Genomic DNA, 17,797 nt, shown 5'->3' on the forward strand with positions numbered 1-17,797 from the left:
AACTTTTTTGCACGTTGGTGTATTCATTTCAATGATACTTGCTTTAAAAAAAGGTTGTTGGGAGAATTATATGAGCTGATTCATTCCTGGAACAGCGCAGACAGAGTGGACAAAGGTTGCCACCGTTACTAATACAAAAGTCATCCTCAAGAATCATTATCATACAGCAGTTGTTATGTCATGCTCTGCATTGTTATTTTAGTAGGCTCTTCATCACTAATTATGAATAAATAATTATAGAAAAACATTCTTTGCCTTGAAGTATCTGAAGTTTAAATCCCCTTACGTTGAAATAAGACAGAACATGAAGATGTAGTATAGACTTGAAAGTGCCTTTCATTTTTATCCAACCCTTTTCCCACAAGATGGCTGAGGATTATAGGGCCTGGCCCAAGCAGAGATCTCTTAGGGTGGAGCTGGGCAAATAGAGCATCTCTGGCTTCAGTGAAAAGTCAAAGATAGGAAGAGGAGAAACCAAGATCTGTAAGTCAGAGAATCAGGCAAACATAGAGGAAGCCCAGAAGTCTAGTGTCTGGAGAACCATTGGAAGACAACAAACGCATCAGTGAGAAGTCTGACAGGATCTCCAGGACCTAGGTATCCTGTGAAGTGCTGTTGCCCAGGGCTTCGTCATGAGACCTAGCCCCTGGGCATGGAAGCCATATTGAACACGCTGGGGACTGGACTGGGCAGTGGGCACCTTTCTCATTTCTATTCTCACTGTACTGCATGGACTGCACTGGACTTAACCAGAATTTTAGTATGGGTTAGGACACACTCAAGAAGATACACCCACTTTTAAAGAAGACTGCATATATTTACAACCTCATGGCAAGAGATAAAAACCTCTTCCTCAGTAGTGAAAAGATCAAGGTAAGTTCTGCCTGACAAGGAAGTCCATACCAGAGCACAGCCATGTGGTAAGGTACCAACAGAGGGAGGGAAGTAGAGGCCGCTGCGTCTGGTGATTTCAGACTTCTCAAAGGTTACTTTGGGGAAAAATAAAGAAACAAAAATAACAGAACAAATGTCAAATCAATAAAGTTGACTTGTGTCTGAAATGAGTCATCCTCAAGAAAAGGATCTTCATTTGTACTTGCTTTTCTCTAAATGGGTACAGGAAAGTAGCAGGATCCTGCTCAGAGTCCTGGGTGGTCATCTTGTCTGGCAGCACACACTGCGCACCAGGTGAGACCCAGTTCTGTGTACAGGCAGCAGGTACTCCCTTCAGGGAACTCAGGTAAGAGCTGAGAGCAAGGGTGGCCTGTGGAGCTCTAGGCTCCCCATGAAGGGAAGCCACAGCGCCCACGTATTTCCCTTCCAGAGGTTTTCCCGGATTCACTGAGGAAAATACGTCAGATGTCACAGAAGGACCCAGAGAAGAATTCTGTTTAATAACTCTCCCCCTCTCGCCACACACCTCTCTTCATATATATGCAGATATAAGTATATAGATTATTGTTAGAGTCTGTAAACAAGTCTGGATGGTGCCTGGCATTTTGCAGAGGGAGTGGTTTGTGAAGTAAAGCCAGGGAGCCATTAAGTGTGGAGATTCCTTATTGGTTGACTGCTGTATCGAGTTTATGTTAATTAGATAAGCTGTGTGGAATGTATATATACCCCTCCTGTCCTACAATAAACGGCTTCCACTCCTGCTGTATCAACGTACACAAGTTGTTCGTCACCCCCCCCTCCCGGTTATTTTGCTGCAGCCGGACTGCGGCAGATTATAAATATAAATTGTTAACATATAACATGTTTAGGTGTAGTTTTTTGTTAGGAAATAATGTTTAACAAAAACAGACTTTAAAATCATTTGTGTAAAAATAAAGTGCATGTAAACTCAAATAAGAGCATATTTAAAGAGATATAAGACTTAATCAGGATCTGCTCAAGAAATAATGAAAAGAATCTTCTTTGCATAAGTTTATATTGCTTGAACCTGTGGCAGAAATGAATTCTGGCGGCATTGTAATGTATGGATATAAAGTATCTGAATGTAGTTATTTGTTAATATTCCAGTAGATGCTATATTGCTGGAAAATTGCTCAACTTCTAACAAATACTATCACAAAAACAGGGAGACTTAACAGGTTTGCATGAAATACACATTTCAATGTCAGAAATAGCTTTTTTTTCAGTAAAATATTTACACAATTTGCATTCTCATCTTTAAACATACACTGTAGGACTTTTCTATCCACAAGATCAGTATCTGTAGGTTCCACAAACAAGATCAAAAGTATTCAAAAAATAAGTATCTATATTGTACATATACACTCTTTTTCTTGTTATTATTCCCTAAGTAATGCCAAGTAACAACTATTTATATTATTTCACATTGTATTAGGTACTATAACCAATCTAGAGATGTTTTAAAGCATAATATAGGATTTGTCAAGATTATTTATGATTCTATGCCATTTCATACAAAATAATTGGTATCCACAGATTTGGGTATCCATAGGGTATCCTGGAACCAGTCTCCTACAGATATGAGGACAATAGTACACTCCACTTTTCTCTTCCCCTTTTTTAGAATTTTCATTGCTTCTTCTTTAAAAAAAATATTTTTTCTTAGAATCTATATACAAGTGAAAGCATATACAATATGCTGATCTAAAAAACTATAGATCATTGAAATAGAGACTGAAATGGTAATTACCAGTGGAAGAGGGAAGGGGAAAGGGAAGATGTTGATCACAGGGTAGAAATTTTCAGTTAGACCTCAGGATAAGTTCTAGTGACCTATTGTACTGCAAGGTGACCATAGTTAATAATGAATCATATGCCTCAATATTACTGAAAAAATAACCTTTTAACATTCTCACTATAAAAAAATATGTTGTTGAGTTTGTAAGTATATGAATCAACATGATTTCCTCTTCTACGATGTATTTATGGATCAAAACATCACAATGTAGCCTGTTTATAATTATTATGTCAATTAAAAATAAATTAATACAAAAGAAAATGCATGGAAAGAACTTAAAAATTTTTGCAAGAAAATCCATAAGACAAGTGCATTTTTGAAAGTATGGCAAACAGTCACTTCAATATCTAAAATTATTCTTCTTCTCGATATTCCCATTACCAAACACTGATAAATAATGAGGAAACAGCTCCTATAGCCTTCTAATGAAATTTAAATACTAAAGCAGAAATGGCAGAACCAATAGAATTTTCTGGATTTTGTTGCTGCTGCTGCTGCAGAATGATTGGCAGCATCTTTGGCATGCTACTTACTGATGGGTAGAGGTAACCTTCTCCATTCATGGCTATATACAACCCTGTCTTCACACCCTGGATGGCAACGACACGCAGTCCCACTGGGATGAGGTTGAACAGTGCTGGAAAGATAAACATCTGTCATGAGTGGGCAGGAAGAGGGGAAGTAATACCACAACTCTTATCTTGCTCATTTACTTAAGAAATATCTTTATTGCTACTATCTGAGATGTTCCAATTAAATAACTTTTATTTCCGTTTATAATGAAGAAGACTCTGCTGTGGGTAAAATTAGCGCTGCAGCTCCAATTTATAAGTCTTCTTAGTATTCTTGCCTGCAGCATTCTGAAGAACTGGTGGGATAATGGGCAGAACTGAGCCTGTAATTATGGTTCTAGTATCACAACATCTGACACCATTGGATTCCAAAAGACATCAGCTGTGAAGAGTCTCAGAAGGCAGGATTTCAAAAGTCCAGGTTGAACGATTATTCTCATCTGTCACATCGGGAAGGTGTGATTGGTTATTGCAATGTAGTGCAGGCCAAAGTTAAAAAGGTAATGCCAAAACCAAGTTACTTTTGCAGAACTAACGTGGTACACCAGCAAAGCCAAGAAAAGATGTGCATCTGATCTGCCAAGATGTGGAATGTTTGGGTTAAGAGAACTTTAACCTAATCAGTGTTACTCCATTGATAGGTCTTAACTGGGTGGTAACTGAAGGCAGGTAGGGTGTGCCTGGAGGAGGTGGGTCCCTGGGGCATGCCCTTGGGTTTATATTTTGTCCTTGTTGAGTGGACTTCTCTCTCTTCTTCGTCCTGCTGTGTCCCCAGCTGTTTTTGTCTACACACCCTTCCACCATGAGGTTCTGCCTCATAAAAGGCCTGAGGAAAGGAGTCAACCATCTATGGACCATGAGAACTCTGAAACTGTGAGCCCCCAAATATACTTTTCCTCCTTGAAATTGCTCTTACCAGATCTTCAGTCACAGCAGCAAAAAAGCTAACTAAAACAAATAGTTTTCAGATTTACCCACCTAATAGATAAAAACTCACTACCTTACGTATTTTGTTTCTTCCTTTGTTAATAAAGTATTTTTATATATGTTCCCACAGTGTAGTTAGCAATGCTATAATTGATGTCTTTAAGTCTTAATACCCCTTAATGCATTTCCATGACTGTTTAGTAAGTTTTCTAGCATATTCTAATTTGATAACTGCTTGATGATGTTAAAGATTTCATTGTAGAAACATTTATAAGAGAACTGTTAATAATCCACAGTGCTGTTATCTATGACTTATCAGGTCTTTATTAACTCAAATCTAATTCTAAGCAATAAGACCAAGCAAGAACAGGCACTGAAAGCACTAAAATGCTATAGTAAATGTATAAGTAAAATATCTTAACTTTAAGCCTTTGACTCTATTCCACAAAAGACAAATCACTTGAAAATTGTGGGCTTTTGACTTCATTCTCAGGGTCTACTCAGTGCATAATTTAAAAACTTTAACATTGTGTTCTGTTTTATTCTCAGAGACATGTTTTTGCCTAATAGGGTGGAGAAAGACACACCCTGTCTTCCAATGATTACATGTTACTGCTCCCGAGGCCTCAACATGTCTGCATTGCACAAATGATGAAAGGAAAATAGCACTTCATGGCCACAGAAACTCACCCTAGAAGAATGTTTGGGGTACACATACACATATGACTCATTGTATATCCGTTTTCACTATGCAAACTAAAGTTGGGCTGTATTGCATAGGATTCTGAGAATTAATATACCCTTATGGAAAAAGATGTTTCTTTTGCTCATTTTCTATTGTTTAATATTGAACATGGGGTGGTATTGTTAGGTATAAGGAGGTACCCTTACAATTGTAGCTTCTTTGTGGGAGAAAGCCAAGTTTATTCTTGTGTAGGAAACCTGAATTGTATCATCTCCCTTACATTTTGAAAGGATAAGAACTGTAAAATCAGTACTGATCATATGCGAAATTTTAAGGTAAAACATAATCATACACCTGTCTATGCAAACTATTCTAACCTGACTCAAATCTAATTATTTCACCCTTCATCCTTCTAGTGGTATTTTAAGTGCAGATATATTTGATGTAAGGCAGATAGTATAATTCTAGAAGGCCAGTGCATCATGAACTCACCAAAATAATGTGGTGTGGTAAAGAGAAAAATTCTAGAAATATACTTTAAACCATACCAAAATATTCTTTTTCCCCCATAGTTTTGGAAGGAACCTGAATTATAAACTATAACATATTATCATTTACAGAAGACAATAAGAGAAGAATCCATGGAAACACCACAATGTAGAGAACTATCAGAACACACTGTGATGGGGCTGGGGGGCTAGTGAAAAACACAGATACACTAATTAAGAATTAGAATTTTCTACTCTTTTGGAATTTTTCACAATTAAAAATTGATGGTATAAGCCCTAGGGGATAAAGAATAACGAAGGTGATCCTGCAACTTTGTTCATTCTGTGGAATAATCTAGCTTCTATACAACAGTGGTTTTCAACCCTGGCTTAACATTAAAACTGGCCATGTTTACATGAGAAAATGACCAAGCCCATCTCCAGACCAGTGAAATCAGAATCCCTAGGAGTGGTTTTAGGGTTTAAGGATTTTGTTATTGTTGTTGTTGTTGTTATTAATATTATTAAGAAAGCTCCTCAACTGAGCCTAACACAGTTCAGGTAAGAATGGCCATCCTAAAGCCTGTGGGGTGTTATGACAATGTTTACACATCAAGTTTATTGGCAGGGCATTTCTAAGCAGAGAGGGGTGGTTTTAGAAGTTTTGATATTTTCATAAATATTAGTGCGTATATAATATATAATAGTATAATATATATTACCATTAACCATCTATTAAGTCTTATAATGGGTAAAAAGAAGTTTTACAACACAGAAAAATAATTCACATCATCCCCAAAACTAAACAAGGAAGGAGGAAAAACCACTTCAGTGGATGAATAGATAAAAAAAAAGGTGGCCTATATACACAATGGAATTTTACTCAGCAATAAAAGAGAATAAAATCATGGCATTTGCAGGTAAATGGATGGAGTTGGAGAAGATAATGCTAAGTTAGTCAATCCCAGAAAAACAAATGCTGAATGTTTTCTCTGATATAAGGAAGCTGATTCATAGTAGGGCAGGGAGGGGGAGCATGGGAGGAATAGATGAGTTCTAGACAGGGCAGAGGGGTGGGAGGGGAAGGGAGGGGGCAGGGGATTAGCAAGGATGATGGAATGTGATAGACATCATTATCCAAAGTATGAAGTCACAAATTGCTGTCAACATACTTTATATACAACCAGAGATATGAAAAACTGTGCTGTATATGTGTAATAAGAATTGTAATACATTCTGATGTCATTTATTTTTTTTAAAAAAATCAATAAAAAAGATAATACTGAGATTAAAGCAAAAATAAAATAAAATACAGGGTGTGTGGTAATACTGACATTTGGTAGTTTTACAGGGATACACCTCTAGGACTGTGGCCATGTAGGCACCTGAATGCTCACATTCAAATGACAAGCAGTCCTTGCTACAGCATCTTCCCCATAGGGCCATATACCTGTCATCAATGACTTTCTCCATTTTTCCTTTCTAGAGACCTCTAGGTATCAGGGTGGAACCCTGGGAGGACAGGGGCATGGAGGTGCACCATCCAGGAGCCCCTTTGCCTCTTCTCATCTGAAATTACAGAAGCACCTTAGCAGGCAGGTTCTGATTTTTCTTTCTAAATAATTCTATATTTAGTAGAAAATGTGTTGAACTCAAATCAGAAAGATTTCATGGTTCAAGCCCTTAGTTTTTCATTTGTTGACTTTTAGGGACATATCTGGGTGGGTTTTAGGTTATTTCTCATTTATTTTTCTGTTTATGGATGACATCCTTGGTTTATGCTCAGAATCATCAAAAACTGAAAACATGATTATGAATCACTGCATCACCCCCCTCCTGAAACCAAGCAGGCTGTGCTCCCATTAGCAGCTGTACATTGGCTTGTACTTAGAGACTCCATGTGAAAAAACTCTCAGCTTAAGTGTTATATCTGTATGGAGGTGTCAGCATTTCTAGTGCACATACTTATTTTTTTAAAAAATTCTTTTCAATGCTAACAATTTCTCTGAAGTTTCTGCGACTATTGCAGTTAATCAGAAGAAAAACAATTTTAAAATTCATCCTAAAAATGGTGGTATTCAATTTTGAAACGTGACAGTGCACAAAAGGAGAGTTAATTGGTAATTCCCATTGCTTTTATAAATCTACTATAATCCTGCCAATTTTTGTTAAATTTTGTAATCATAAATCTTGAATAGCCTTTTAAGGAGAGAATCTTTATCTTACCTCCTTTAAGTCTTTGCAAATGTTGAAATGATAACACAGCTAACCTAACTGGATTACAGTGCACATAAAATACAGCAAAGGGAGTGATGGGCCAGGTCTTTTCATAGGAATTGAACTCCCATGAGTGGGGGCACTTGATTTGGCTCAGATGTGTTTTCTCTGGAGCTCCTATCCTGTCTTTCTTAGGACTGTTCCCAGCAGAGGAGTTTTCTGAAGTGACCTAGTGTTTCTTGCTCCATTGAGGGCAGATTTTATGCAGAAAGAAAAGCCACAGGCATTGAGAGAGCAGAAGGCAGCATCTCTGATTATCTCGTCTTTCCAACTCTGTGTCTAACGGTCTACAACTGTGTGTGCATGTCTATGCTGTCTCCATCAGCACATTGCCAATTCAGAAATGACAGTGCTGCTTATTCAATTCCCAATCAATACGCTCTTTAAAGACAATGTCTACTTGACACATCTCAAAGTGATATTGATTCTCATCATTAGGGGTCAACAATTTGGTGTTACTGCCTCCCCAAACACTTCTCTTCTAAAAGAGAAAGAAGCTGGGGGAAAATTCATAAAACTTTTGTCCTGAAGAAAATTATTTTTCCAAGCAGTCCAATGAAGCAGCATTTTTCTATAGCTCTGGTTCATTTTCTTTGTTGAAAACTCTTGTCATAAAAAGGATGACATCACTCAAAACACAATGGCTCAGAAAGTGAGTGCAGTTATGGAGAACAAGATCTTATGTCTTATTAGACTCTGGGCAAGGACAGCCAGAGAACAGTGAGGACATAGAAACTCACAAATCCCTAAGCTCCATGACCCACAACACTGTCAAACAGGAACCAGAGGAAATGCCTCTTGGTGGAAGAATGGGTACAGAGTTACAGATGGGAAAGGAAATGAGCAGACACATATGCACGAACTTGACCACAAAAACCTGCTCTCTTTTCTGGGTCAAAGACAGGAAGTATTGATCACCTTCAAAGGTCCCATCTACTGATAAAATCTTAACAAGTGAGCAATGTTTTCTGACAAAGGTCTTATGAATTAAAAGCTTCTCTGTGCCTGGATTTTTACTTTTCCTTTTCCTAAATTTAAAAAGAAAAAGAAAGAAAGTAACAATAAAGCACGGAACAAATCATTTTTTTTTAAAAAAAGGATATAGAATGCACATAAAGAGAAAAAAATCAGAAATTTGAAAGAAGGAAAATGGAGACAAAGTTAAATCAAAAAGAAGTTGGAGAAAAATAGAAGTGAAGAGATGGCCAAAACCTAAAATAGTAAACACAATGGTTGGAAAAATATTCATATTTCAAGTAGAAACACCAAACATAAAAATTAGCCTATTTTATATCAAGGGCTTCTTTCAGAATGAGTGTTACTGAATACAATTATTTAGTGTAAATTATTTAAATTATTAGTATAATTTTAAAAAGGAAGTGCCTGTCATCTGATGCTATCTATGCCAATTCCCTGTAATAGAATGGTGTTCTTCCACAGGTGAAGAACTAATGATGAATGGGTGGTGAGACGCACATCGACTCCTAGTAACATTTTCTATGATGAAATATTCCTACTATAATAGCTTTTACTTTTCACTATCATGAGCAGTAAGAGGTGTGTCAGAGGGAATCAGTATAAACAGAATATGGGAAAGGAAAACGCATTTGAGTAAGAAGGCACAACAGACAGACCATACCATGACAAGATAAATACAAAGAAATAGTAAAAGGAGGACAGACATGATTACAATGGAAACTCTGGATATTTTTAGTAAAATGATGGACCCAATACCATGAAGAGGTTAAAATTTGAGTCAATATGTTTAGAGATATACAGCCTGCATGTCCTCTTCATAAGGAAGAGTTCTTGTTAAATGCAAAGAATCTGAAAAATTATATTTCTATCATTTACAACAACTTAATCTTTATAGCTCTTGAATTTTCCACAGGTATCATTGAGAAGCTGCAGGCCTCGTAAAATAGTATATTCAAAGGAAATACATACTCAGTTTTCATCTTAATACACTAGTGTACTTACTTGGCTATTATGATAATAAATTAAAAGTCTGGAAAACTGTGTGAAAAACCTGAGATTATCATCTTACAATTACCTTAAAGTCTCAGATTTCGTTTGTTTCTGCATTGTATTTTTATTCGTGTGGCTTTAGTAAGATTATACTGGCACTCTAGTGTGTAACATTTGTAAAACTGAACCAACTAACCAAACTTTTGCAAAGGAAGCTCTAAAATGTCACGGAAGCAGCAGTGCATCTTCTCCCAACCGTGCTGGCTGGTGGCCTGTGTAGTCACTTACTAGAATTAGTGCTGTCGTCCTTGGTTCCGTCGAGAGCTCCATCGGGGTGCATTTGCAAGTAGTAGCCTTGCCTGCAATACAACCTGGTCACTATACCCTTGAGCTGGGGATCTGAAAGGCAAACAGAGTGGTCATGAGCCTCACCACGTGGCAAGGGAGACTGTTTTCTGTTTCTTTTTCAGAAATAACAGGACATTCTATATAGCAGTAGCATATTTATTCTATGTCTCAGAAGTATGAATCATAGAAGGTAAAGAAAATACTGTAGTAAGCCCCAGAAAATAGGCATTTTATGAAACTAATATATTTGTGTTTAATTTATTCCTTAAACTATTAAACTAACTAAGGTATTAGTTTAATTATTGCTTTAAATTACAATGTAACTTAATATTATCATTCAAGATGGCAGGGATCTTGCAAAGCTGTAACTCTAACAAACTTTTTTAAAGACTTTTAAATGGAGTTTTCCTTTTACTTAAAAGTCCCCAAATGTGATAAACCTGTATTCTTTTAAAAATTTATGCTAATACTTAACACACATTCTTAGAAAAAGTCCCAGTTTAGAGAACATCCCCTTTTATCCAGGGTTGCCCTCCATGCCTGAAGGGATCTGTGGTGGCCAGACACTTGCAAAGGAGAATGGAACACTGTACTTGTAAACTGAGATGAAGCACAAGCAAAGCTACGTGAGAGGGCAGGTGTGGCTCAGTGACAGAGCAGGTGCTTATCATGGGAAGCTCCCTAGTTCAATCCCCAGCACCAAACACACACACACACACACAAAAATACAAAACCAACTGCACCAACCTATACAGGGAGGTCAGCGCTACAGCAATATTCTGGACAAATTAGACAGATAAACCTATCTATTTACCTAACCAAAAGAGACAGTAAAATTATACAAAACAGAATCTGACTCTTGATCAAAAGATATAGTTTTGTAGAGGGCAGTGGAAATTTAGATTCACAAAAAGGGAAATCACAAGTCTTGATCTTCTCATTTGATGATTCACAGAAAAAGTAACCAGGCTAGTAATCCAGTGCTTCCCAAAGGGCCACTGTATCTTTGAGAATAAATATTTGCATGTGGTTTTTCAAAGGCCGTCCCCATCTCAGGACTAGATTTGGTGTGGGACATCATAATCCTCACCATAGCAACTGGCTTCTCTCCACAATAGCTAGATGGGATATGCAAATGTGATCGTACTGTCAAACAGCAGGACACTCCTGAAGGGTGAAACCAGCCTCTTGTGATCCACAGAGAAGCAGCAGACACACAACAAGGGGACACCAGCAATATACATGCAAAAAAAAATGCATAGCTGCCCCCAAATAGAACAGCCTCAGGCTTTGGTGAGTCTTTGGGAAATGAAACACAATCCAATAACTGTTTCTGTGCATGATACACATTTGCTTCATTGATCATATGAAATTGGAAAGAACCTTCTGGAAAATAATGCTTAAGTAGCACCATATCACAGCAATCTGAACACACATGTCAGGACATAGATGCTTTTAAGACTAGGGTGATAAAAGAAAATACCTAAGTGTGTAATAGGTTTGAGTTACATGTGTTCCTCATTCTGTACTATGTAACTTCAAAATCACTTAATTCTAACATGCACATTAGTGAAAAATTGTTACTACTGCACCTTACCCAGCTGGATTTGAGTGGCTATAAACTCTGTCTACTGAAGACTTCTTTTCTGATTTTTGCTTTGTCGTGTTTATTGTCTTTTCTGAAAATAGGTAGCAAGAAAGAGATCAAAAGTAAAAAGGTAGGGGAGAATTTCTTGATTGCCATGGAACACAGAGGATTTAAGAGGCTGATGATTTTTCTGTTGAACCTTTATGTTCTGACATCACTTATTTTTAAATAATCCTATATTTTTGCTCATAAGTCTTCCGGAGTTACTGATCAGGCTAGGCAGTAAGAAGATGCGGACCTGCTCATAGATTAAGGAATCTTAATTACACAGAGAGCACTTTTGGGCCAGGCCTCATTTGTTAAGAGACTAAAAATAAAGCAAAAGTGTTTTGAACCTTCCTTTAATTACATGAAAAAAGCAAATTAATTTTGATTTATCTAGCTCCACTAAGCTTCGCATTTTTGTTTTTAAAAATCACAACAACATTGAGTTCTTTTCAGGGTTCAGACATTGTTCTAAGAATATTCCATGGTTAACTCATGGAATCCTCACCACACCTCCACTTGATAGGAAGGCGATTCTGAGAATGAGAAATTAAGTAACCAGACAAAGGGCACAGCACTCAGAACACTCACCTCTGGGCCCTGCCCACAGAATGTGGCCTCCACAGCCTGAAGGATTAAACCAAAACCTCTTAATAACCTAAAATAAATGGAAGCCAATATGCTAAAATAAATTTAAAAAATAAAATAAGTAAAACAGAAACTCCACTATTTCAAAGAGTGCCGTAGCCATGCCTGCACTCCAATCCTACGTACCCAGAGGTGAATGTGGGATATAAAATCATAGTGCAAACATTAAAAAGGATTAAAGTTCCTAAAAATCAGGTCCCCTCCACTTTGTCATTGGCTGCATTACCAACAAATCTGCATCCCATGAAACCCTCACCAAACCTGAAGCTTGATTACTCTAAGTTTAAAGTTTCCTCCACTACCATCTGCACTCTCCCACCTCCTGCCAAGACTATCTCTACTCCTGATCTTACTATTTATGTTAACAGTGTCAGTCCCTTGAAGGTCATGCTTGTTTTTAACCCCACCTGATGATTTGCTGTCTCCTATAGATGCTTCTTACAGTATCCCTCCCTCTTCTCCATTTTCCTATTCTCAGGGCCAGCCTCTCATTACCTCTCTGTGGTGCTCTTCCCACCTGCACCTGCCTATTGTGCTCCATCAGATCTGGAAATACACAGTGACTCTTCACTGTCCATGACCTATGCAGATGTCCCCCAGCGATCAGGCCCCATCTTTTCTGCTGGCCTGGTCTCTGACTGCCACACCCATCCCCTCCATGAAGCCTCACCTGGGTCCCTGTGGGTTGACTGCAAACATCCCATAATTTATCCTGTTCCCTTTACCTCACTATCTCCAGAATGTCCACCTGCACATAAGTGTTCCGTGCACTCCTGTGCAGGCCAGCACCCCTCGGCATGCACCTTTCCCTAGTAAACTCCTTATTCCTCTTATCCAAGTCTGGGTGCAATACTTCATTTCCATGGGGACATGTTGTGACCCCTCTGACAAGGGCATATTCTTCCGCTGGGTGCTTTTATGGCCAGTTCATCATAAGTTTAACTTATTTTTTACACATCAAAAATTATTTAACTTTGAAACCTTCTAAGTACATTAACAAGTACAGAAAGCAAACAATTTGCCTCCATGTACCTATCTCTGCTATTGAACAGATGTGAGTATTTTGCTTTACAACTCGTGATCGTAATACCTATTTGTGTAATTGTATGATTAACAGCTGCCTCACAAACTGGAGTGTAAATTTCATGGAGAAAGTTGAAATGTGTAATGTTTTTCATCATTACATCTCCAGAGTCTGAATGAATAGGAACTGTGCATTAAGTATTTGTTGAATGAATGCTACCAAGGGGGTAATAAAATATCCAGTAATTCATACATTGCTGGTAAGAGTGAGAACCACAATAACATGAAAAACCCTAGATGGCAGTTACAACAAAACCTTAAAACAATCCACAACTTTGACCAGGGAGCTGCACTTTCCAGATCTCTAACTTAAACATAAATCCCAAGTATCATAAGGCTTTGTGTAAAACCTAAGTGTACATAACATGAGCATGACAGTGTAAAAGTACTGTACAAAGCATATGAGCAAGAATACAACAAAATGATAAGTATATTGTATTTTATGGTAATTGGAATATTTAATTTTCAACATTTTATTATTTGCTAATTTTTCTATTGTGAGGGCATATTAATTTTCCAATGAAAATGCAGAGGTTTTAATAAAAACCTATTAATGACTTGGATGAAGAATGAATGAAAATAGCATTTCATATGTACTACTAGCATTGCAGTGATACATGTGAATAACCAAAAGTACATACTACAGCTATAGCGATTGGTTCAATTTCCAAGGGTTCCATTTGTTAGTCTATTTTTATGCACAGTTTATGGAGAAAATAGCCACATGAGTTATGTGCCATAGGCAAAGGTATAATCAAGTTCCTAGAGCAACTGTGACCACAAAGATGCAGCCCTCACTCTCTCACTCCACAGAAAGCCTCAATTTCAGCATAATATATGCTGGACAACTCACCGACATGTTATTTTATGTCCCTGTGAGAGAAAAATTGTCAAAAAGGGACAAAGAGGATCTCACACAATGGCCTTCACAAACAGGACCCACAAGAGCAACCATCACTGAAGCAGATTCCTCAGAAGAAATGGTGTCCAAGCGGTGGGCAAGGAGGGCCATTGCACAATGTGAAAATACAACAGAAAATCCCTGCTGGTTTATCAGCTCCAAAAAATGAGAACGAAGTTAAGCTTTGCTCATTACTTAATACATAAAATGACATTGGTTTCTTCAGGTGGTCACATGAAACATCAGGTCCTTAAAGTACCTGAGACAGGTTGGATCATCCTGTAATTCTGAGGGGCTGCTTAGGGACACTGGCCTTCCGTCATGTCTCCAATGGGTACTTTGCCATCTCTTGAAGTTTATGGGCTCCTGGGTAAGTGTATTAATAAGTTATGCTTCCGAGTTTTAAAGGTAGGATAGTTTAAGAGAAATGTATCCCACAGAGATAAAATGGATTGAAGGTGATGCTTCTAAAACTAGCAAAAGCAAACCATGCAAATAGCAAAGAGGACATTTTCCTCTCTGGATTATGTAGTTAAACCAAATACACAACAAACAACTAACAAAAAATAATGATCTGTTCAGATCGAACACGAAGTCAGCCAAAAGAGCCTGAACATGTTAAGGCAATCAATATGTATATAATGACAGATCCTTGCCCTAAATGAACACTATGCCTTGAGATATGAAACAGTGAAAATGTGACAAGTGTAAAGCAAACTCACATCCAGGCACGTGCTCACATTTTTCATTAAACTGTTGGGGTAAAGAGGCTTGTATGATTTATTCAAGTTAAAATTAATAGAAACCCTGCAAAAACAAATGCTTTATTTCAATGCTGATATACAACTCAGGTCCCTAATTCATAACTAAAAGATGAATTAATGTCTTCAGTCATACACTGACCCATGTAGAAAATGCAAAATGTATTCAACTCCTGAAATCACTAGCATTCTCTCTTCTCTTCCAAAACAGCTTATGTATTCACAATCTCTGCTCTACTTAAGAAGATATAAAAATTCAGCCTCTCCTCTTTGTCTTAGTTCTCTTTTCCCTCCAGTTTTGTCTTTTATTTTCTATTTTCTGTGCCAATTCATTCCCCTAAAAAATGTCTTGAAGATACACCTTGCATGAAATTCTGTACCAACTATGCTCTCTGCTATTAATTAAAATAGAAATAATGAAAGTGAGTGTGCATTCATATCAAGAAAAAAAAGATGATTCATAATATATTACCCTCAACTCTCAGAACTGAAAAAAAAATGTAAATCAGTCCAACTGCCTTCAGATACACAGGGAAAACATCCAACGTTTTCAATTAAAACAATCACTGTCTCAGAAGTGAGTTAAATTAAATCCATCACTGTCATAAATTGTTTTCATGCAATGCACAGATTTGCAAAAGAGAAATCTGGAAAAAGCACCAAGTGATGTGCACATTTTAGTCATCACTTAAACTGAAATATGTACAATGTGATATATATATATATATATATATATATATATATATATATATATATATTACAATAGAAAATACATTAATATAGGACATCATAGATACAGTGCTTATGTATACATAAATCTTGGTCCTAATTGGGTATCAGTGTAGGTTCTTAAATGTTACTCTTCTATCATCTATAAAAAATGTACACTTTTGGTTTTTTGTAACAGGGTAAAAACAATGTTAAGACTCTATCATCTGTGGGGGGAAATGTGGCAGATCTAATTAGATTTTGGCACCCCTCATAGCAGAAAATAGTATTGTGAATAGTTTGCCCAAAGCTATGGATTATCATATGATCCAACAGCAAAAATAAACCACATCCAGGAACTTTTCTGAAGGGCTGAGACAAAAAAAGGGTGGGGTAAGGACACCAGTGAAAATGGAAACTAGAGTCATAGGAAAATGGCACGCTCTCCCTGTCACTCCTTAGGATGAAGGTCAGGGTGACCGAGAGCCCTCTTCCTCTAGGAGTCTTGCTCCAGTCATCTCAGGGGAGCCGCCCAACACGCAGCCTCCAATGTACAGTTCCCTGTGCTCAAATCCAACTGCTGCTCCCGTGGCTAGCAGGGCCCCCCACCCTTCTCCGTCTATCAGAACCCTACACCTGTGGCTAGGGGTAGAATACTATATAAAAACTAATTCTTGCCCTCAAATAGCTTGCTGTTGTTGGGGCTCAGAAACCCAAACCCCATGGCACTCTGATAGGCTGAGTGTGTAGAACTAAAGGAGACTGGAAGTCTCAGAAACAAGATCTCTCTAACCTACTCTCACCCTTTCTTTGGTCTCCTACCCCTTTTCCTCCCTCAGAGTGAATCATGCAAACTAGACTCTCTCTTTCTCAAGGTGGGTCCCAGGAACTAAAATCCCTCTGCCCCAGGGCATGCTATAAAACATAAAAAGGTCACACTCTCCCCCCTCTCTTAAAGACCTTCATTCCAGAGGGGTTCTGCCCCCTTGCCCAGAAGACAGGAATGATGCAGAGAGGCCGAGAAGACCCTGAACAGAGAGGCTTTCCTGGCTCTCCCCTCCCCAAGCCTACTGCCTTCAGCTCAACCTTCTCGTCAAGTCACATCTGTACACAGCTGTCTAATCCTCATGGAACATAATAATAGTTTTGCCCAGATCTCTGGGTCTTAATTTCTGAAGGCTCCCATACCATGATAAATTCTGATTAAGTAATGTGTGGTGCTTTTTTTCTTGTTAACCTATCTTTGGTTATAGGCATTTTGACCGTGACCCTTATGGTGGATAAGGAAGGTTTCACACTTCTCCAACCCTATACTATCTATTAAGTGGAGAAGAAGAGAACTAATACAGTGTCTTTAAGTTAGATGTTAAATTTGTGAGCTTTAAGGCCTTTGTTATAAATATTATATTATATTTAAATATTATAATTGTAAATATTATAATTGTAAATATTATAAATCCCTCCATAATTTGCATCCTATATCACTCAAAATGATCAGTCACTATGATTGTCACAAAACAGATGCTTCATAAGTATTTACTGATAGGAACTCACTTTCTGTTTTTAAAAGAATTTCTTTTAAAAGTGGCTTTCAAGGCAAAATGTGTTATTTTTTCTATCTTATTATTTAAGAGTGAGAATAGATGGAAATGCCAGTAACTTTAGACTTTTTTTTTCCCCAAAACTATTGTGGTCAATAAATTCCCTCTTGTTAAGGTATATTAAGATACTTACTGTGGGTAAAACCCCTTGCAGGAGAAGATGTTTGAGAGATCATTAATGGAATGTAGGTAGCAAGAATCTTGCTTAACATCTGGCCCTCAGCTCCAAGGAGAGACCCAACAGTGGTATTTAAGGATTTCAGAATTGAACTCGCACTAGCTCTTCAAATATCCAATGTCTAAAAGTTCCAGAGGGAAGGAAATCTTTGGCGCTTAGCTAAAATAACATCCTTTTCCAAAAATATATCTTATCAATAGTCTCTAGTTTATCTAGTAGATCTTATTCCATTAGAGACTTATTAGAACTTCTATGGCCCCTAACAGAATACAGAATTGGCCAAAAGAGCCAAAATATTGGATCTAT

At 37.6% G+C, this 17,797-nt stretch overlaps 1 protein-coding gene across 3 annotated transcripts in view; it reads right to left on the minus strand.

Annotated features, from left to right (window-relative positions):
* Window positions 1-17,797, minus strand: part of Fgf14 (fibroblast growth factor 14) — a 633,194-nt gene that overhangs the window by 150,056 nt on the left and 465,341 nt on the right. For 2 of the 3 annotated variants that reach the window (XM_027938886.2, XM_027938887.2), the window contains exons 2-3: window positions 9,919-10,029; window positions 3,247-3,350 (exon numbers count right to left, since the gene is read on the minus strand). In XM_027938886.2, coding sequence (XP_027794687.1) covers window positions 3,247-3,350; window positions 9,919-10,029 — 215 coding nt within the window. The remainder of the gene's footprint in view (window positions 1-3,246; window positions 3,351-9,918; window positions 10,030-17,797) is intronic. The other variant, XM_027938888.2, reaches the window with a different exon arrangement.

This window comes from Marmota flaviventris, chromosome 4, assembly GCF_047511675.1.
Source record: "Marmota flaviventris isolate mMarFla1 chromosome 4, mMarFla1.hap1, whole genome shotgun sequence".
Lineage (NCBI taxonomy): Eukaryota > Metazoa > Chordata > Mammalia > Rodentia > Sciuridae > Marmota > Marmota flaviventris.